Source organism: Podarcis cretensis (assembly GCF_951804945.1).
Source record: "Podarcis cretensis genome assembly, chromosome: 16".
NCBI classification, from domain to species: Eukaryota; Metazoa; Chordata; class Lepidosauria; order Squamata; family Lacertidae; genus Podarcis; species Podarcis cretensis.
Genome location: NC_137186.1, coordinates 18,269,970 through 18,292,455, shown reverse-complemented (window position 1 = coordinate 18,292,455; position 22,486 = coordinate 18,269,970). Strand labels below are relative to the sequence as shown.

General features: G+C 48.1%; 1 protein-coding gene across 11 annotated transcripts in view; it reads left to right on the top strand.

Moving 5' to 3' along the window:
* Positions 1-22,486, top strand: part of PC (pyruvate carboxylase) — a 263,520-nt gene that overhangs the window by 230,879 nt on the left and 10,155 nt on the right. For all 11 annotated transcript variants that reach the window (XM_079956475.1, XM_079956470.1, XM_079956471.1 and 8 more), the window contains 6 exons: positions 8,516-8,660; positions 9,111-9,200; positions 19,251-19,472; positions 20,639-20,795; positions 21,439-21,679; positions 21,929-22,178. In XM_079956475.1, coding sequence (XP_079812601.1) covers positions 8,516-8,660; positions 9,111-9,200; positions 19,251-19,472; positions 20,639-20,795; positions 21,439-21,679; positions 21,929-22,178 — 1,105 coding nt within the window. The remainder of the gene's footprint in view (positions 1-8,515; positions 8,661-9,110; positions 9,201-19,250; positions 19,473-20,638; positions 20,796-21,438; positions 21,680-21,928; positions 22,179-22,486) is intronic.

Genomic DNA, 22,486 nt, shown 5'->3' with positions numbered 1-22,486 from the left:
TACCATCTCCCATGGCCTTTCTGGGGTGGGTAAGGGTTCTAATAACCCTGCTGGCGCCAACCTCTCTCCCTTTGCTCTTTGGCACCTGTCGCATCCCCTGACATACTCCCGCACGTCTTCCCGCACCTTGGGCCACCAAAACTCCCTGGTAACCAACCACATGGTCTTGTGCTGCCCGAAGTGCCCCGCCGTGGGGCTGTCATGCAACTGTTTAAGCACCCGCCCTCTTAGTTCCCCACCTGGTATGTAGAGCGCCCCTTTGTAATATAGTTTTCCGTTCTTTTCCTCAAACCCCCCTGCGTTCTCACCTGTCTCCCTGAGTTCCCTAAGTTTCTCTTGGGCATATTCATCGTTTTCAATACCCTCTACCAGTTCTCTTTGCCCCACCAATGCCGCCCCACAAACCCAGTGGTCCTCTGAGATGATATGTCTTTATTCCGCCCCTCCTTCCCCCTCCAAGTACTCAGGTTTTCTGGAGAGAGCGTCCGCCCTGACATTCTCAGCCCCTGGCACGTAGCGAATTTCAAAATTGAACTTGGAGAACTCTTGCGCCCATCTTACTTGTCTCTGGTTCAATACTCGGGCTGTTCTCCAGTATTCTAGATTTTTGTGGTCTGTCCGCACTTGAACCTTGTGTTGCGCCCCAATCAACAGGTGTCTCCATCTCTTGAACGCTTCGTGGACAGCGAGTAATTCTCTGTCGTACACTGTATAATTCCTCTCAGACTTGTTCAATTTCCTCGAAAAGAAGGCACACGGTCTCCATTCCGACGTATTCGCTCCTGGCTGCAGGAGCACGGCCCCCACCGCTCTGTCAGACGCGTCGGTTTCCACCCTCATCGGCTGCTGCAGATCCACGTGTAAGAGTTGTTCTTCCGAAGCAAACGCCCTCTTTAAACTTTCGAAAGCTCGCTGCGCTTCTTCCGTCCAGACAAATTTCTTCTTACTGCTGAGACAATCCGTGATGGGGGCTGTTAAATGGGCGAAGTTCTTGATGAACTTCCGATAGAAGTTTCCGAACCCCAAAAACCTCTGCACATCTTTCTTAGTTTTCGGTGGCCTCCATTCCAGCACCGCTTGCACCTTGCTAGGATCCATGGCCAGCCCCTTGTCCGACAACCGGTACCCAAGGAATTCCACCTCCCTGGTGTGAAACTGACACTTCTCCAGTTTCACCCACAGCTGGTTTTCTTGCAGTTTGCTCAGTACCTCTCGTACATCTCGCACATGCTGCTCTTCATCCTCTGAGTACACCAGTACATCGTCCAAGAACGCAGCGCAGTTCTTGTACAGCAATGGTCCTAGTACGTGATTCATGAATGATTGAAATACTGCTGAACCCGCCTGGAGGCCGAAAGGCATAACGCAGTACTCAAATGCCCCCAAGGGGGTGAACATAGTGGTTTTCCACTCATCTCCCTTTCTCATACGTATCAGGTTATACGCCCCCCTCAGGTCCAGCTTGGTAAAAATCTTCCCTTTTCTCACCCGGGTCAGAATGTCATCGATTCTGGGCATAGGGAAAGTCACGGGTTCGGACACTGCGTTTAGGGCCCTGAAATCCACAATTAATCTCGGTTTGTCCGAGTTTTTTTTGTCCACAAAGAACACTGGGCTACCCCCCACCGCTCGTGACTCCCTGATGAACCCACGCTTGAGGTTTTTGTCAATAAACTCCCTTAGCTCCTGCATCTCCCTGTCAGACATTGCATACACCTTGCCCACTGGCAATTGCGCTCCTGGGAGTAAGTTGATTTGGCAGTCAAAGGGTCTGTGCGGGGGTAGTTTATCTGCTTCCCTTTCGCTGAAGACGTCGGCAAAATCTGCATATTGTCGTGGTACCCTACCTTGATCCATTGCTTCTATCTTTGCTAACGTGGCCTGAGTGCCTACTTGGCCCCCTTTTTCTGTGCAGTGTCCCATACAATGTGCTGACCCAAAGGAAACCACTCTCTGATGCCATCCCACAAGCGGATCATGCAGCGCTAGCCAGCTCATCCCCAAAATGATGGGCGCTCCTCCCAACGTGGCTATATTAAACGCTATCCGTTCCGTGTGTCTTGCCACCCTCATTGTCATGGGGACAGTCTGCTGGTCTACTTCTCCCCCCAACAGCGCCCTCCCATCAATCGTGGTCACCTGCAGGGGATTTTTTAAAGGAATGGTCTGTATCTGATGTGCGGCTGCAAACTCCTTACTCATAAAGTTGCAGGAGCTGCCTGAGTCTAATAGCGCCTTCACTTTTAGTGGGTGTCCGTTTGCCAGCTCCAGCAATACCTCTATTACAAGAGCTGGTCTTGGGGGTTCTGGCGTGGGCACATTTACTGTTCCTTGGCCTGGCTGCTGTGCCCCGTCGGTGGCAGCCAGGCGTTGGCTTTTACTTGCTCCTTAGCTCCTTCTCCCTCCTCCCCAACAGCTCCCGCCATTCCTTGCCATTCCTTTCTTTGCGGACAAACTCTGGCAAAATGACCTGGCTGTTGGCAGAGAAAACATTTCTTGGCGCCTTTTCCCTCCTTCTTCCGCCCTTCACTGGGGTTTGAAATTGCGCGCGCGCGCGCTGTTCCGATTTCCATCGGCTCTGCTGGCAGAGAAGGCTGCTCTGGCATCTCTGGAATGCGGAAATCCCTCCAACGCTCCCCTTTCCCTTCCCGCTTCTCCAAGGCTCTGGCCTCCTGGCGTGATCCTATGGCCAGCGCTGATTTAGTCAGATGGTCCATAGACTCCGCCCTGGGCCCCCGGGAAAGTTCGTCTTTCACTGCCGAAGATAGTCCTTCTTCGAACAGCATTTGTATCGGTTCCGCTGACAAATCCCAACCTAATTTATGGATCAACATGGTGAACTCAGTCCAGTACTCACGGACAGATCGGTTCCCTTGTTTACACGCCATTAACTGCCTGCGCGCCACTCCCTGCTCAATCTCGCTGGAAAACATCAGATCCATGGCGCGAAAAAACTTCCTTGTGTCCCTTAGGGCTTCATTATTGGCTGCCATTAGTGGCCTCACCCAATGTTTTGCCCCGCCTTCGAGATGGCCAATCACATAAGCAACCCTCGATTCCTCATCAGGAAAATCATCAAACTGCAGATTGAGGGCATATTGCATCTCTGTCCTGAAGGCTTGATAATTCCTGGGATCACCCCCAAACTTCTGCACCAGTCCAGGCACTTTCCTCGAGAGCTGGGCGGCTTTCCCCTTTTCTGCATCATGAGCCCTCCTCTCCTCCAGCCTCGCCGTTTGCAGAGCTAACTGTACCTCCAACATACTGTACCTTTCTTCCAGGCTAGGACCGGCTGCAGCTGCTCCCCCATCTCCGGCTCCGGCTGGGTTGCTCATGATGCCTCTCTTTGCACAAGCTGCTTTCAGGGACTGTCAGATTGCTGTGGTGGGATAATGAGCTGCTTGTGCGTTGAAGCTGGATCCCTCAGAGCTCACTCAGTGTAGTGAAGCCCTGCCTTGAGCGGAGCCCTTCAGCATGGCTCCTTCAGTCGCTGGTAGAATCTGACAGTGGGCGTTTGCGGAAACGTTTCCAACATAAAAGCTGTTTCACGGACATGCGCCTCCTGGATTCCCTGCGTGACAGTTTCCGGCGGGGGGTGGGGGTCCTTAAAGGCTGTCCTGATACCTCCTCACTGTTCTCACTGGAAGTATCCCAGAGCCTCCCCTCCGACTCCCTTTCCTTTGGAGCTCCCGCACTCCCCCTACTGGTTCCCTCTTCTGCTGAAGAAGTGTCTCTCCTATTCTCCTGAAGCCTTCTCACCACCTGTCCTTCCGATGGCAGTTCCCTGACAGAGACTCTAAATGCTTCTGAATCCGTGCAACGGGGTGAGCTCCCATTGCTCTGTCCCAGCTCCTGCCAACCTAGCAGTTCGAAAGCACACCAGTGCAAGTAGATAAATAGGTACCACTGCAGCGGGAAGGTAAATGGCATTTCCGTGCGCTCTGGCACTTGTCACAGTATCCCGTTGCGCCAGAAGCGGTTCAGTCATGTTGGTCACATGACCTGGAAAGCTATCTGTGGACAAACGCTGGCTCCCTCGGCCTGAAAAGCGAGATAAGCACCACAACCCCATAATTGCCTCTTTTTTTTTACCACATGGAAGGCTTCTGAGAAGCTTCAACTGTGGGCAAAAGACCACTGCAAGGTTGCGCAAGCCCCAGAGGACACTCCTCACCAGTTGAAACAGCTGTACTGACACACCATTGGTTTGCAAGCTGATTTTAAACTGATGGCTTTCAGGCCATTGTTTGCATGGGACCCGAATCCCTGAAGGACTGGTGAGCTTTCTGGGGCATTGCAGTCTGCATCAGGTGCCTTCAAAGGGGAGGCAGAAGAGATGGAGGGTTCAGTGTTGTTGTGCCTTCTGCAGAGACACCTTCGCTGCTAAACTTGAAGTGCCAGGGTATTCAACTTCCTTTTTTAAAAAAATCTGCCAAATATTCTTTTATCTGCCAATAACTTTTGCCTGCATTGTTTTATTGTTCCATCTGGTGTTACATTTCTGACATCACTGGCGTTGCTGCTGTTATTTCTGACCTGCTGTTACACAAATGAAACGTGCCATGAGTCTGCCTTGCAGTGAATCTGACCAGACAGAGGTTGGCAAAGATGCCTCCTACTTCTCTGCTGCCGTGGCATCGCCAAATTGCCATCCAGCAGAGCTTTCCTGGGTAATAATTGGGCTATTACAACAAGTTCCTAGAACGGTTACATTAAACCTCTCCTTGGGAGACCCACGTAATAAATTTGCAAGGCTATTTAGTTAGTTAGTTACACTTATTTGTTGGTTTCATATTGTAATTTTGTGTTGTGTAAATCACTTTATTCACACCTTTGCACACTTGAAGGTCAGCTAAGAAATATTTTAAATAATAATTGGAGAAGGAGGCCAAAGCTGGTCTCTCAGCTGATCCAATGGTGTGACCCTGCTTCCCTTCCTCCCTCTGCTACAGCCCAATGGAATGACCAGCGGACTATTTTGAGATAAACATGAACACTACGGTGGAAAAAAGAACTATCTGGGACGCAAGTAAGGCTGTAATGAGGGGGTTCTTGATACAACAGAATGCTGTAAAGAAAAGGATACAAAATGAGAGGAAAGACAAGATATTGGAGAAAATCAAAGAATTGGAGAAGAAGTTAAGATCAAATCCGAAGTCACAGCCGACCCTGAGAGAAATCAAACTTCATCAAGCACAATATTCTAAATTGATAAATCAGGAAATAGAGTGGAAGATTAAATTAATAAAACAAAAAACTTTTGAATCGGCAAATAAATGTGGGAAACTGCTAGCTTGGCAGTTGAAGAGGAGACAAAAACTAAATACAGTCACAAATTTAGAAATTGAAGGAAGAAATATTCAGAACCCTGTGGAGATCAGAAAGTGCTTCCAGAGATATTTCAAAAGATTATATACTCAAGGGCCGCAAGATGAGGTTGATTAAACAATTTTTGGGGGAAAAATGGACTAACAAAATTGTCACAAGAAAATAGATCAATCCTGAATTGCAAAATAACACGACAAGAGATTGAACAAGCCATTCAGAACATGCAATTGGGCAAATCCCCAGGGCCAGATGGGCTGACCTCCAAGTACTACAAGACATTAAAAGACTATCTGATACAACCACTGATGGAGGTCAGCAATGAAATTATGGAGGGGAAGAAGGCGCCAGAATCGTGGAAAGAAGCTTTTATCACATTGATACCAAAATCGGAAGCTGAAAAGACACAACTTAAGAACTATCGTCCCATCTCCCTTTTAAATGTGGATTACAAAATATTTGCAGACGTTTTGGCAAGTAGACTCAAAAAAGTATTAAATGAAGTAATTCATAAAGACCAGGCAGGCTTTCTCCCAGGTAGACACCTGTTTGCTAACACAAGGAATATCATTGACATTTTGGAACTTTTGCAAACAGACATAAATACAAAAGCAGTGTTAATTTTTATAGATGCGGAGAAGGCCTTTGACAATATCTCTTGGAAATTTATGAAGGGAAATTTAAAAGAAATGGGAGTGGGACGGGGTTTTGAGAATGGGATTGATGCAATATATTCAGAACAAAAAGCTAAATTGATAGTTAACAATGTGGTTACAGAAGAGTTTAAAATTGAAAAAGGAACACGACAAGGCTGCCCCATTTCCCCTCTGCTATTTATTTCGGTTCTGGAGGTGCTCTTGAATATGATCAGAGGGGACCGGTTGATGGAAGGAATCCAGGTCGGAGCGAAACAATACAAACTTAAAGCTTTTGCACATGACCTAGTCTTGACCCTGCAGGAGCCAGAATCTAGTACGAAAAGAGTGTTACAATTGATTCAAGACTTTGGTCGGGTGGCGGGATTTAAATTAAACAAACAGAAAACTAAGGTGCTGGGAAAAAATTTGACAGATACAGAGTCAGAACGGTTTCAGAGAGAGACAGAACTAACTGTGGTTAAAAAAGTAAAGTACCTAGGGGTAAACATAACAGCAAAAAATCTGAGTCTTTTTAAGGATAATTATGAAAAATGTTGGTCTGAAATTAAAAGAGACTTAGACAGTTGGACAAAATTGAAACTTTCTTTGTTAGGCCGAATTGCTGCTATTAAGATGAATGTATTGCCAAAAATGTTGTTTTTGTTTCAAACACTACAGATTGTGGACAAGACGGAGTGCTTCCGGAAGTGGCAGAGAGACATCTCTAAGTTTGTCTGGCAGGGCAAAAAGCCCAGAATTAAGTTTAAGATATTAACTGATGCGAAAGAAAGAGGGGGCTTTGCCCTGCCAGACCTAAAGTTGTACTATGAGGCCGCAGCTTTCTGCTGGCTAAAAGACTGGCTACTTCTCGAGGACACTGACGTTCTGGATCTGGAAGGTTTTAACAATGCTTTTGGTTGGCATGCATACTTATGGTATGACAAGGTTAAGATCAATAAGGACTTTAAGAATCATATTGTCAGAAAAGCAGTGTTTAATGTCTGGACAAAATATAAAGACTTATTGGAAAATAAAACTCCAAGGTGGCTTTCACCGCTGGAAGCTAAGGCCCGAAAAAGACCCAATATGGAGGCCAAATGGCCAAAATATTGGGAAATACTAGAAAAAGATGGAGACAATTGGAAATTGCAGAGTTTGGAGAAAATGAAGGATAAAGTGCGAGACTGGTTACACTACGCTCAGATTAAAGAAGTTTTTAAAAATGACAAAAAGTTAGGGTTCCAGGTGGAGAAATCGAAGTTGGAAACAGAACTGTTAGAGCCTAAGACTAAGGTACTCTCAGGAATGTATAACTTGCTGTTAAAATGGAATACACAAGATGAAATGGTTAAATCGGCTATGATAAAGTGGGCACAGGACATTGGGCACAACATTATGTTTGAGGACTGGGAAAGGTTGTGGACCATTGGGTTGAACTTCACTGCATGTAATGCTTTGAAGGAAAATGTAATGAAAATGATATATAGATGGTACATGACCCCAGTTAAACTTGCCAAAATATACCATTTGTCTGATAATAAATGTTGGAAATGTAAAGAAAATGAAGGAACATTCTTTCACCTCTGGTGGACTTGCTCTAGAGTGAAGGCTTTCTGGGAAATGATATATAATGAGCTGAAAAAGGTATTTAAGTATACCTTCACTAAGAAACCAGAGGCCTTCCTTTTGGGTATTGTCGGCCAGAATGTGTTAAGGAAGGACCGAACATTTTTTATGTATGCAACAACAGCAGCAAGGATACTTATCGCTAAGCACTGGAAAACCCAAGATCTACCCACACTGGAAAAGTGGCAGATGCAGCTGATAGACTATATGGAACTAGCCGAGATGACCAGCAGAATCCGAGACCTGGGAGAAGAGAAAGTTGAAGAAGACTGGAAGAAATTTAAGATTTATTTTAAAAAGCATTGTAATTTGGTTGAATGTTAAGAAGGATGCTAGATCATAAATAATTGAGCACCATTAAACTAGATGGAATTAGGATGACAAGTGAGATTGAGGAAAAAACATAAACCTTTGGGAGAAATATTAGATTATATTTTAAATGAATGGGATACAAGAATGTAAACAAGATGATAAATTGCGGGTAAGAATTGACAATGATGCAAGTGGGAGCGGGAGACACGAGGGAGTCCAATGAAGCTAAGAAAATATGTTATGATATATGTTTCATTGTTTTTTATTTCTGCATTTATGTTTAAAAACTTTAATAAATATATATATATATATAAAAAGGAATGACCAGCGGTTGTCAGGTGACAGCTGAAGGGGGAGGAGCCTGATGGAAGTGTTTTGATTTTTTTCCAGCTGAGCCGATGGATTGGCCCTGCTTCCTTTCTCTTCCTCCCTCAGCTGTAGCCTGACACGATGGCTGCTGCCAGGTGACAGCTGGTGGAGGAAACGGCAGTTGTTGCACAGATCTGGAAAGCTTAATGCTGACTGATAGTAGTCTCTAACCTGCCCGCCCCCCCCCAAAAAAAAACCTGATGCATGCCTCTCAGACCTAACTCTCATCTCCCTTTTCCTTTCAGACCAACATCCCTTTCCTACAGAATGTTCTTGGCAATGACCAGTTTCTCCATGGCACCGTGGACACCCAGTTCATCGATGAGAACCCCGACCTTTTCAATTTGCGACCTGGCCAGAATCGAGCCCAGAAACTGCTCCACTACCTGGGTATGTGGGGGTGGAAGGAGGCAAGTGGAGGACCTCATCATGTGGGAGCTCAATTTAGCCAGGAGGAGAGCGAAATCAGGTTGGAATTGTCTGAATCACCTCATGGTTAATTCTTGGAAAGGGAGATGGACATTCGCACTAACAGGAAACCATAACCTCTGACCTGGAAGCACTTCTGTGGCATATGAGAGGAGGCTGTGATGAGGGGAGGACTCTCTGGGGGTGCTTAGAGGCACACTGTCCTCCCTTGCTTTACACATTCCAAGGGTTTCAGGATAGTTTCTGGAGCTGAACCAGCCTTTACTTTGTCCTGTGGCTTAAAGACCGAGCATATAGAAGAACAAGCTACACTGACGCAGAGCCAGCATGGCTTCTGCAGGATGCTGCTGTGGGCATTTTCTGCCAGTCCCTGTCTTTATCTCAAAGTCTAACACAGCTTTTTCTTCCCAGGCCATGTCATGGTGAACGGACCCATCACACCCATCCCAGTGAACGCCAGGCCTTCGCCTATTGACCCAGTTATCCCTTCTGTTCCTCTGGGTGAGTTTGGGGATCTGACGGGAAGAGGCAGGCAGGCAGTGTGCCACCGCTAAAATAAGAGGCTAGACCTTTGGAACACTTTCTTCTCATCAATTTCCAGATGTACAAGGAAATTTTTCACCCTCTGACCTCTTCCCCTATTGGGGAGCATGCAGCATCTGAGAATCATGTTACCGTAGTTTTTCCCTGTGGGTATTTCAGATGCCAGACCCAGTCTTGCTTTCCATACAGGTGAAATAGCCCCATAGGCAACAATCTTCACCGGCTTCATTCTTCCCATGTGGAAAATCAAATTGCACAGTAATTTCTGTATCATAGTCCTGGGACCCTCTTTCTCCTCTGTCCCACCCCACTCCCACCCCCACAATTTTCCAGCTATACGCCCTTCCTATTTAAAAGAGGGCATCTCAGAGAACCCTGCAGGCAGAGACAAATTGAAATTTGACGTTTGGTTGGTACCAATCTAGGTGAGCACAGTGTAGGAGGAACGAGAGGCAGCTAGCCTAGATTGGAAAGCTTGCAATTTAATCCTCACACATAGCTCTACAAACCTTCGGATGTGTCCAAATGCAGCCGCTTTGTCTGAGAGCATAAAAAGAGACTGTGGGATCAGGGCATCCTGTTCTCACAGTGACCAACCAAGATCCCAAAAGCAGATCTCGAGCATAAGAGCCCTCTCCCCTCCTGTGCTTTCCAGCAATGGATATATTTCCTCTAAAGGAAAAACAAGCCAATCAGAATGGGAAGCCCCTGGTGGCTGCTTTAAAGTTAACCCATCTAAACATCCAATGGGGGAACTCCTGCCCACGCGTTGTCACTTCCAGTCCATAATTGAGTTAGGCCAGGCCTGGTTCCCAAAAGGTACACTGGGAAGGAAGGGGCCCAAGACCTCCCTCCCTTGGGAATTGGCCAGCCAGCCATTATTCAGATCCCTTATGAGGCACAGAGGTGGAAGAAAAGAGAAACGTGGTAGTTCATTCAGTTAGTAAAGCCAGAGATGAATCAGAGATGAAGTAGACAGAAGTCAGAGGCCATAAGAACATGAGAAGAGCCTGTTGGATCAGGCCAATGCCTCATCCAGTCCAGCATCCTGTTCTCACATGAGCGCATTATGGGAAGCCTGCAAGCAGGGCCTCAGCGCTCTCACCTCTGGTGGCTTCCAGCAGATGGTAGGCATTGATAGCCCCCTCCTCCATGAATTAGTCCAACCCTCTTTTAAAGCCATCCAACTTAGTGGCCATCACTGCCTCCTGTGGGAGAAAGTTCCATAGTTAACAATGTGCTGCTTGAAGGAGTCATTTTTTTAAAAATCTGCCCCAAATCTTCCAGCACTGTCCATGAGTTTGAGAGAGAGAGAAATTTCTCTATCCCCTTTCTTCATGCCATGCCTAATTAGTAAAACTCCTATCTCATTATCTCTTACTTGCCTTTAAGCTAAAAAGTCCCAAACACTACAGTGGTACCTCGGGTTACAGACGCTTCAGGTTACAAACTCCACTAACCCAGAAATAGTACCTTGGGTTAAGTACTTTGCTTCAGGATGAGAACAGAAATTGTGCGGTGACAGCAGCGGGAGGCCCCATTAGCTAAAGTGGTACCTCAGGTTAAGAACAGTTTCAGGTTAAGAACGGACCTCCAGAACGAATTAAGTTCTTAACCCCAGGTATCACCGTACAACCTTTCCTCACAGACAAGTTGCTCCATCCCCCTGATCATTTTGGTTGCCCTTTTTTGAAGCTTTTCTAACGTTTTCTGTCTTCAAATATCTCATGATTTTTTTAAAAAAAGAAGTTTAAAAGCCACTGCCGTGGGGCAGGATACTGGCTTTGGGCCAGGGTGCTGTGGGAAAGCCTGTTTCACCCCTCTGACATTACCTCCCCAGGGCTGCTCTTAGTGATCCTGGAGAGATGGGGAGACAAAAATACTTGCATTGTCTCTCTTTCATTCTTTGAGGCTGTTAGCCACTTGGAGAGTATTGAGGGTGATCTGGATCAGGAAATGGCCCAATTTGGCCGTGATGGGATGGAATGGTTTTAACCCAGAATAAAAAGGCATGATGGCTATGCTCTGCCTCCATAGTTGGAGGGTGTAAATGACTCTGAATACCAGTTGCTGGAAACTGCAGAAGAGTTGGGTGTTTGAGTCCTTCTTGCCAGTTTCCCACAGGCTTCTGGTTGGCCATTGTGAGAACAGGATGCTGGACTAGGTGGGCCTTTGCCTGATCCAGGGAATCCTCCACAGTGGAATTCGTTCCTTCCTGGAGCAAAAAGTGCTGGGTTTCCAGGACCAAATGCCCCAGCCTGCATCTCACAGCAAGAACTGGGGTTGCTGCAAGTGGGGGACGGTGGAATTCTCTGTCCACTTTGTTCACTTCACTCTGCTCTCTTTGGCTGAGCTGGGAGACAAATTGCTGCTCTGACTGATGGCATCCCTGATGGTAGGATTCCTGGGAGGGAGTTGGCACCCATGACTGGGCTTTTTTGAGGTGGGTGGAAGTGGGGGATGCACCATCCTCCTGACAAATCTGGGCCAGATGCCTCTGGATCTCAGCCCTGTCCACCGCATAGCCAAGGGCTTTAGCACAACTTTTGCCAAGGCATCAGAACGGATCCAAAGGGTAAGGCGTTGGGTGGCTGTTGGGGGCCATCTGGAAAATGTGTCATGAACGGAGGCAGGGGGAGAAGCAGAGGCGGCATGTGCCACATGACATGATGCATAATTTAAGGCTCTTCTGTCTCTTGGAGTTGCACCAGGGCCCATGAGCTGGATGCATTTCAGAGAAGGCTGCACACAGGCTTTCCCTTTCCAAGACCTTGCGATTTGGAGTCTTGGTGGCCTGCAGTACAGGCAACTCCCCATTTATGCGCGTTCAAGGCACACATGAGCACAACTGCGTGCATCACCATGAATTCGGAAGTGGTACGAAACGGAGCAAAAATGGCCCTAGAAAAGCACAAAAATGGCATCGTAAACAGTGCCTAGCAATCCCGCAGGCCTTTGCAAGTGCAATCCTAGGAGCCCTTGCACCAACCTGGCATAGGAAAATAAGAAATGCCTTATACTGAATCAAACCATTGGTCCATCTAGCTTAGTATTGTGTACACGACTTTAAATACCAGGATTGGGAACATGCTGAAGCCGGAATAAGTGGTCACAGTTCCTTCATGGAGGTTTCGTAATCCATCAGCCAGCGCTTCTCTGATGGTTTGAACTTGCCCCTCACCACAGAGGGACAAATCTGTCAATTTTGGTTCCTCCCACTTTCAAATTTTCCTGTTCAGTTTTCCACACCTTTGCATCAGTTTGCAGCATCCATGTAGCGTAGTGGTTAGATTGGGGGTCAGCAAACTTACCGCGCCTCGGTCCGGTACGATGGGGAGCACATGCCCATACACGTGCACACACGCTATTTCCGGCGCACTTCCGGGTTGGAGGAGCACCGGAAATAGCTTGTGTTCATGTGCACAGGCCTCCTTCTGGTGCTCTTCCGACCCGGAAGTGGGCAGCCTCGCAGCGCAGTGCTGGTAAGAGCGAGCGGTGGCAGCGGAGGTCGCCACGGGCTGGATAAACGAGTCTCGCGGGCCTTAGTTTGGGGACCCCTGGGTTAGATTGTCAGACAAGAACCTGGAAGAGATCAGGGTTCAAATTCCCCCTTGGCTGTGAAGCTCACTGGATAAGCTTGGGCCAGTCACCTGCCTGCCTGACAGGGTTGTTGTGAGGATTAAATGAGGACAGGGAAAATCACCACCTTGAGCTCCTAGGAGAAAAAAGTAGGCTACAAATTATTATCATTATCATTATCGTTATTATTAACGTAAGAGCCTGTCCATGAGTCCTAGAAAAAGTTTTTTCTATCCACTTTCTCCATGCCAGGCATCATTTTATAAGCTTCAATTATGTTGCCTCTTACTCGCCTGTTCTTTCAACTAAAAATTATCATCATCACCACATGAAAATGTGTCAGCATTTTTCTGTGCATTCCCCCTAACACCCATATCTTTCAAGCAATTTCCCCTAATATAATGCATTTTTACGATACTTTCACTAATACTTGCATTTTATGTGCACGCTTTCCCTTGCTATGAATCCAGCATTGGGAACATTAAAAGAGGAACGAAAGGAGGACTCCTCTTACCTCTCCTTTAAAGCCCCATGCAGGGACGGAACACCAGAACACAGCAGCAAGAGCTCTCTTTGGAATTCCTTCTGGCCAAATCAGGTTGGGATGATGGGCTGAGGGGTCCAAGGAGGGACTGTGCCAGTGAGCGACCAAGCCGCCGACCGCTGGATCCCACCCCTCGTTGGAACTCCATGCCCTTCCACCCCTCAAGCTCCACGTGGTCCGGTTAGTGTTTGAGACAAAAAAAGCCCCATGTGCAGTGGTCCACAAGTGGTGACAATCAGCTGGTTGTTGGGTCTTGGGAAGCCCTTCTCAAGGCCCAGCAAGCAGCAGGCCATTGGTGCTTTGCAGGCTGTCCTTCTCCCCACCTGGATCACGTGAATGGCAAGTGGACAGCCCTGCCCACCTGTCAAACTTGGCCTGCGGTGAGGGAGATAACAGTCGGGCCCACTGCCCAGATCCAGTTCACCACCCCTCAACTAAGTCATACTCAGAGCAGACACACTGAAATCAAGTCCATTGATTTCAACAGGTCCCCGCAGAGTATGACTGACATTGGATATCGCTCAGTGTCCTTTTTCTACTTTACAACAAAATGGTGTTTATCATTCCCAGACAAAGGTGTTTTAAGTGTTGGGACAGCAAAAGCAAATCCCGATCCACTCCTGTAATCGCCACGGTGCTATGATTTGAGTGAGTTTTGGAATGCAAAACTGCACATGCTCGGAGTTGACAAACTTTGGGTGTCTATGTGTGTGTTCGTTTGTGTGTTTTGCCCAATTATTAGAGATGTAACAGCACTTGTAAGCATGGTGGTGGTGGAAGAGAGAAGGCAAATATTAATTGTGTGCTTCACAGCTGAAGTAATAGATGCGGCTGTCTTTAAAAAAAAAAGTGGTTTTGGGAGGGATACGTAAGATTATGGAGCTGAGGGTCTAAAATTACTAAGCAGCTTCTGTGAACTGGAATAGTACCTGGTGATGTGCTGTTCCATCCCACGCCCAGAGAAAAGCCTGCATTCTAAATGAATTATGCAGATGAAGCTAATTTGCATCGATGTGCATAATTCTGTTTAACCATGGAGTGAGGAGCGCCTGGCACCCTTTGCTTGAGTGGTTGGACTCTGTTTATTATCCGCATGTAGAAAATGCTAATACTTCACATTATATAGCAATTTCAGAGTATTCAGGGCATTTTGCATACCTTAACACAGTCGTCCTGAAAGCTACTAGGTCAGTGTATTGTAGATGAGCGTTCTAAGCCAGGGAGGGCCTAATGACATCTAGGGTGCTTCTGTTTAGGTGTTTATTGTGGCATGGGTGAGACTAAGGACCCTTTTTGCACCTTGGCCATTGTTGACATCCAAAGGCCAGACTGTTTTTACATTCCAAGGAAAATCTGATATTTATTTATTTTTATTTAAAAAACAGACACACACACTATTGCCTATGACCCATTTACAATCCTAGAATCATAGAACTGCAAAGTTGGAAGGGACCCTGAGGATCATCTAGTCCAACCCCCTGCAATACTACTGGATTGCAGCATTAAGCCCCCAGACTGGAAACACCCCTGGCGAGTTCATGGCAGAGGTGAGACAACCTGACCAGGGCAGAGCAGCGTGAAATAAGGAAACTGGGGGATTTCTCCTTCACCCACTTTGCAATGCCAAAGGTGTATTCCCAAATACAGTTGTACCTTGGAAGTCGAACGGAATGCGTTCCAGAAGTCCATTCAACTTCCAAAACATTTGGAAACCAAGGTGCGGCTTCCAGGAAGGTCCTGCAGCCAGTTGGAAGCTGCGTTGGACATTTGGGTTCCAAAGAACATTCGCAAACTGGAACAATCACTTCCAGGTTTGCGGCATTCGGGAGCCAAAACGTTCGACTCGCAAGGCATTCGGAAGCTAAGGTATGACTGTAGTCACACCCGTAACTATTCCACTTGTGTTTTAAGGGGTGTGTTATCTTGTCTCCAAGTGGTAAGAGACTCCAGGGGTGCCAGCACAGGCCCACAGTTCAGTTTCTTTGGAATGAAGCTTTCACCTGGCCTACTGTATAGAATCACCTCTGCGGCCCCAGCTGCTTTTGCCTCTGGCTCTACCCACCACCTGCATGTGGCCCCCAGAAGGCTGTGCAAAAGATCAAGCCGCCCTCAGGCTGAAAGAGGTTTCCCTCCTGTGGATTGTGGCTTCACTCAGTTCATTACATTTAACTGAGCAGCTCTCAAGCGCTGGCATTGACCGAGTGGTTATTTCATTCATGGTCAGCAGAGGGAGCTATCACCATCAATGCAGGGAACTTGCAGGGAAAAGATGGGGAGTGGGGGTGGTTTGGGCTATTTCCCGGGTGTTGTGTGTCTTTGCCTGCTCATTCCTCTAATTTATTCCATGCTGGGGATCAATAGGAGACGAAAATAACAATGAAAACAAAAATCAGAAATTAAAGTGCCAGTCATAGAATCATAGCATTGTAGAGTTGGAAGGGACCTGAAGTTCACCTCCATATCACAACATCATTTTACAGATCTGTGGCCCACCTGTGTTTAGAATATTGTACTCTGTCCAATTCTGGTCACCTCACCTCAAAAAAGTTATTGTAGAGTTGGGAAAGGATCAGAAAAGGGCAAGCAGAATGATCAAGGGAGTGGAACAACTCCCCATCACAGAATCCTAGAGTTGGAAGGGACCACAAGGATTATCTATTATGGAAGGCTGCAGCATTTGGTACTTCTTATTCTAGGAAGGAGGCAAGGAAGAGCTGACATGATCAAGGCGTACAAAGTTATACACAGCCTGGAGAAAGTGGACAGGAAAATGTTTTTTTTTTTCTCATAGCAGTGGAACTTGTGGGCATCCATGTTAGGAGAATCAGGACAGATAAAGGAAAGGGCTTCTTCAGTCTGCACAGAGTTTCACTATGGAACTCCCTGCCACAGGAGGCAGCGATGGCCACCAACCTGGATGGCTTTAAAAAGAGGATTGCACAAATTCACGGAGGAGGAGAAGGCCATCAAAGGCACAGACACAGTGCTATGCTTTGCCTCCACAGCTGGAGGACGCAATGCGTCCAAATTCCATTTGCTGGAAACCACAGGAGAAAGCTCTTGTCCTGTTCGTGCGTCAGCCACTGTGAGAACAGGATGCTGGACTAGATGGGTCATGGGCCTCATCCAGCAGGGCTTTTCTGATGTTCTTAGTGTCGGAAATCACGCCTTTATCAGGAGAAACTGGCAACTCTCCCAGGCACCCGGCATGATTCCCTGTTGACCTCCCTGGCTGCATTTCCCAGCAAGATCCAGGCTAGGTCGCAATAGGCGATCCTTCTCAGCGTGAGAAGGACACATCCCCTCTTTCCTGCCCCCTGGCAGGGGAAAGAGATAGACAGAAACGTATTTACATGCCTTTATTTCTGTCTTTGCAGCATTACAAAAAACATGACTGCTCTCTTCAAGCTCCAGCAGTCTAGTGACAAACACTTCCTGGACAGGAACAAACGGAAGAGCTCATATTACACTCTGAGCTAATCCCGGTGCTTCGCACTGTGAATTGACTGCCCCTCTGTTTCCCACGGGCAGTCCCAACATTCCCATCGTGTTTACTTTTCAAGCTAGCACTCTGCAGCTGCATTGCATCTATATTGTAACACTTAGATCTATGCCCAGGGCTAGAGGAGAGGCGGCTTTTTCTCCTTCACCTGACTTAATCCACGCAATGCAGGCTGGGTTCCCCTTTTGCTGAAATGCAACGCAAACAACCCCCTGCGAAAATCTGCGGGTGGGAGAGGAAGAGAGAATCTGCTTGTTTCTCGTTAACGCCTGCTAAATATTTGATGGGTCTAACGAGCTGGCGTGGAAATCTTCATAAGTGCGCAGGGTGGCGGGGAGGGAGCGGGGGCAGGCAGATATAATAGCCGCCTGATTTACAAGCCTCCCTGCTTTTTTATGATTGATACGTGAGGTTCAGTTTAATTATATTGGATTCCAGCCTTGTATCATTATTACAGCAGTTTATTTTCTTTGTCAGCGGCTAATCCCCAACCTAAGCCAAGCATTAAGAGAATGAAATAAGGCTGTTTAAATCTTATTAAATTTCCCCCGAGCCAATAGTTAAATCCGTAGCGTGTGTATGTGTGTGTCTTAGAGGAGATGCTGCAGACCCCGGAAGAGGTAGCCCTCGCCGCTTCTGTAAGCGGGACGCGCACACAGCTCACAGGCCCGTTAGCTAATGGGGCATTGCATAGGCAAACCTTCCCCAATCTGGTGCCCTTCAGATGTTTCAGATCAAATGTCCCATCAGTCCCAGCCAGCATTGGTAGGTCGAACACCAGCGAGAGGCAGTGTGGTGTAGTGGTTAGTGTGTCAGACTAGAACCTGGGAGGCCAGGGTTCAAGCCCCACACAAACATGAAGCTCCATGGGTGATCTTGGCCGGTCATTGCCTCTCAGCCTAACCTACCTTGCCAGGTTTTTGCAAGGCTGAAACAGGAGGAGAACCATGTACACCACCTTGAGCTCCACGGAGCAGGAGCAGGTGGTATATCAGTGTAATAAATAAGTAACTCTGAAAGGCACCCAGTTGGGGAAGGCTAGGTTAGACCTATTAGTGCACAGCTCACCTACATTTTTGGACCCGTGCACCACTTGAAAAACCACAGGCTTTTTTCAGGCAGTACGTAGTTAAACTGTGGAACTCCTTCCCACAGGAGGCAGTGGGGGCCACCAGCCTGGATGGCTTTAAAAGAGGATGGGACAAATTCACAGAGGAGGGTAAGGTGGGTCAGTAATGCCCACAATGACAGTCAGAGACAGAAATGCTTCTGAATACCAGTTGCTGGAAGCCGCCGGGGGAGGGGGGGGAGTTGCTCTTGCACTCGGGTCCTGTTTGTCGGCTTCCAGTTTGGGCATCTGGTTGGCCCCTGGACTAGATATGCCATTGGTCTAATCCAGCAGTCTCATCTTACGTTCTTTCGTGGAAAGCGTTAGAGGCCCTCACAGCCACACTGCAACCACATTTGCCGCCTTGAGTTTCTGTGAGGGAAAAGTGGTAAGTAAGTAAGTAAGTAAGTGGGGCGGGAGTGTTTTAGCTTCTTCTGCCCCCCCCCCCTCCCAATTAGTGAGGGAGTTTCCTGGAACTGGGGAGGTTTTGCAATCTCCAGGAAAATCTCTGCCTGTCTATCTGTCTGTCTCTCAGTCACACACACACACACACACACACACACACACACACACACACAGAGAGAGAGTCTATACCAGGCATAGGCAACCTTCGGCCCTCAAGATGTTTTGGACTACAATTCCCATCATCCCTGACCACTGGTCCTGTTAGCTAGGGATCATGGGAGTTATAGGCCAAAAAATCTGGAGGGCCGAAGGTTGCGTATGCCTGGTGTAGACAATGAAAAGGCCTTTCCCCTCAGGAAGGGGAAGAGCAGTTTCAGGGATCACAACTGGAGAAGGAAGAGTTAATTTCCTCCCCTCCCTCTTGCCATTTGACTTCAAATTGGGTGTGGCTGTTTTCAATTACTGCCTTTCCAATTGCGACCTCCACAAAAACTATGCCCACCCCCACCCCCATGCAGCAATTAGCCTTGAAAGACACCTTCTTTTGGCTACAATAGATGGCTCCCCCCCCCCCATAATACCTAACTGCAGTGAGTGGTGGGACTTCCAAAGGAAGGCGAGAGGCGCCAAATTTTAGCATTGCGCAAGGAACTGCTGAAATTTGAAAGCCCAGAGTCCACCACTTGGCTGATGGGAGTCCAAGATGGCCGTGCTGCTGGGACTGATGGGAATTGGAATCCAAACTAAGTGAAGGGCACCGGGTTGGGGAAAGCTCTTCCCAACAGTGGCCAGTCAAGCTATTTCCACAAAGTCCTCTGATTCAGTTTTTCCCCTGTGTTCACCCCTCCACTCCCTGTCTTTCCATAACAGGTCAGCCACCCACCGGTTTCCGAGACGTCCTTCTCCGTGAGGGCCCTTCCGGGTTTGCCAAGGCCATTCGCCAGCACCGGGGCTTGCTCCTGATGGACACCACCTTCAGGGATGCTCACCAGTCGCTTCTGGCCACCCGAGTCCGCACCCACGACCTGAAGAAGATCTCACCCTTCGTGGCGCACAACTTCAACAACCTCTTTAGCATGGAGAACTGGGGAGGTGAGAGGTGTCCTGGGCCAGCTAGAGGGGGCTGCCAATGGCTGCTGCGGCTGTGCTTCCCCCCAGAGTCAGACGCAGGATGGATCTGAATGCTAGTTGCTGGGAATCGCAGATAGGGAGAGCCATGCTCTCGCACTCGGGTCCTGCTTGCGGGCTTCCCATTGGGGCATCTGGTTGGCCGCTGTGGGATCAGGATGCCAGACGAGATGGGCCTTTGGCCTGATCCAGCAGCCAGGCTTTTCCTATATTCTGTGGGCGAAAGCCACCCTCAGCAGCAGGCAATTCCAGATCTTCGGTTATTTAGTATTAAGTTGAGCCACACTCGGCACATGCTCTCCCATCTCTTCTCTTTAAAAAAAAATTATTTTTATTGATTTAAACATGAACTTGCACTGCAATAACACACAAGAACAAAAAAACAACAACCACAAAGCGAAAGAAGAGAACTGAATGAAAACTAAAGTGAAACATAAACACTCAAATTTGGCTTGTTTCATTCACATTCCCTGGGAAAAAATGTTATTATGACTAGTGTTGGAGGTAGTAACATTTTGAAAACAATTTATTTTACTTATAAATATCAGGACATCGTCCTCAAGGTCGCATGATATTCTTACATAAAGCTAAGAAATCCAAATTATGGCATATTTCACAGGAGGCCTTTGAACACTTCATCATTAGTAGATGAATTTTTACCGCACAGCTGAAAATAAATCTTGATTTGTGTGTCCTCTGATATGCCTTAATTTTTGAGTTCAGTACATTCTCGGGTCCGTTCTCTTCCTAATTATTACCATTTTGTAGAAGCTGAGCCCTTGAGGCTTTCAAAATGAGCCTGGGGAGGAAGAGGGTTCACATCTTGAGCCCCCAATTAAAAGCTCCTCCAGACATGGCTACCAGCCACAATGGTTGTGTTCCACCTCCACTGCCAGAGGCATCAATGCTTCCAAATACAATTTACTGCAAACTCCAGGAAGGGAGAATTGCTCGTGTGCTGGGGTTCTGTTTTCTGGCTTCCCAGAAGAGGCAACTGGTTGGCCACTGTGAGAATAGGATGTTGGACTAAATGGGCCATTGGCCTGATCCAGCTAGCCCTTCTTATGTTCTTGCAACATTGCACTGATGCTCTACTCCCTCTACCTCCTCCTCTCATCTACCATCCTCAGGTGCCACCTTTGATGTGGCCATGCGCTTCCTCTACGAATGCCCCTGGCGCCGCCTCCAAGAGTTGCGCGAGCTCATCCCCAACATCCCCTTCCAGATGCTGCTGAGAGGGGCCAACGCTGTGGGCTACACCAACTATCCAGACAACTCTGTCTTCAAGTAAGTTCCTTGGGTGATGATCTGCAGTCCGGCTTCCCAATTATGCATGATAAGCACATTTTCTAAAATTATGTGAGCAGTTTGGGGGAAAAATAGGACTGACTCAGATCATTGGTTCATCTAGTTCAGTATTGCTTACACCAACTGGCAGCATCTCTTGGGGATCACGGGCACGGAGTCTCCCAGCCCTTCTCGCAGGTGACATCTGGGGTTGAACCCGGGACCTTCTGCATGTGAGGCAAACGCTCTACCACTTGAGCTACGGCCCAATTTGTATTTGTATGCCACTTACATTTTAGCAAATCTCTACTCAGTTTACAATGCGTGTTAAACTAAGTAGCTTAAATACTGATTCTGCCTGGATAGCTCAGTTGGTAGGGCATGAAGCTCTTAATCCCAGGGTCATGAGTTTGAGCCCCACCTTGGGCAAAAGATTCCTGCATTGCAGGGAGTTGGACTAGATGATCCTCTTTGTCCCTCTGCAATTCTGCGAATCCATAAGGCAAATGCAAAACATTGCATTCTATAAAATAGGATGTGGGGGTCTGTAGGGTGAGGGTTGGAATTCCCTCATGCCCCCTTCATGCCCCCCTTGTGCCCCAAGCCCTCTTCCCTCAGCGATCCTGCATGTTCCCTTCCTCAGGTTCTGCCAAGTGGCCAAGGAGAACGGGATGGACATTTTCCGGGTCTTTGACTCCCTCAATTACCTGCCCAACATGCTGCTGGGGATGGAGGCGGCTGGGCAGGCAGGAGGCGTGGTGGAGGCCGCCATCTCCTACACGGGGGATGTGGCTGACCCTAGCCGGACCAAGTACAACCTGGACTACTACGTCAACCTGGCCGAGGAGCTGGTCAAAGCTGGCACCCACATCTTGGCCATCAAGGTAAAAGGAGGTCCGCCACTGGTCTGAACCCCACACAGCGGAGGGGCTCATTCCCTTCACTGTTTTGGTTCCCACTGCACCCGCCTTTTTCTTTGTGGCTCCTCCCATATTGTGCTTCGGCTCCTCCCCTCTCACTGACTCCTCCCTTAATGAAGCCCCGCCCTGGCCTTACCCTCCCCCATCTTGCCTTCACACCAATCCCTCTGCAATTCCCACCTCGGCCTCCCTGAATGCCTCTCTCTTTTTCAGGACATGGCCGGCGTCCTGAAGCCACAGGCCTCCTCCATGCTGGTGTCGGCGCTGCGCGAACACTTCCCCAACATCCCACTGCACATCCACACACACGACACTTCGGGCGCCGGGGTGGCCTCCATGCTGGCTTGCGCCGCCGCAGGGGCCGACATCGTGGACGTTGCCGTGGACGCCATGTCTGGGATGACCTCCCAGCCGAGCATGGGCGCCATGGTGGCCTGCACCCGCGGGACTGAGCACGACACAGGTGCGGAAATCGGGCACTGGGAGGAGGGAGTGGCTTCCAGAGATTAGAGAGGTGGGACTTTCTCTTGAAAGAAGGGAAACAGGAGGCCTTGAGGTTTGTCCCCGGCGCCAGTGCTGTCCCTGGCCACAGAGGCACCATACATGATGGTGCAAGCCACCATGGCTTCTTCCCCCAAAGCATTCTGGGAGCTGTTAAAGGGTGTTGAGGGTTATTAGGAAGCCCCTTATAAACCTCACAGAACTACAATTTATCGAGTGGATTAACAGTCTAGAGGGAACTCTGGGAGTTGTAGCTCTTTGAGGGGAAAA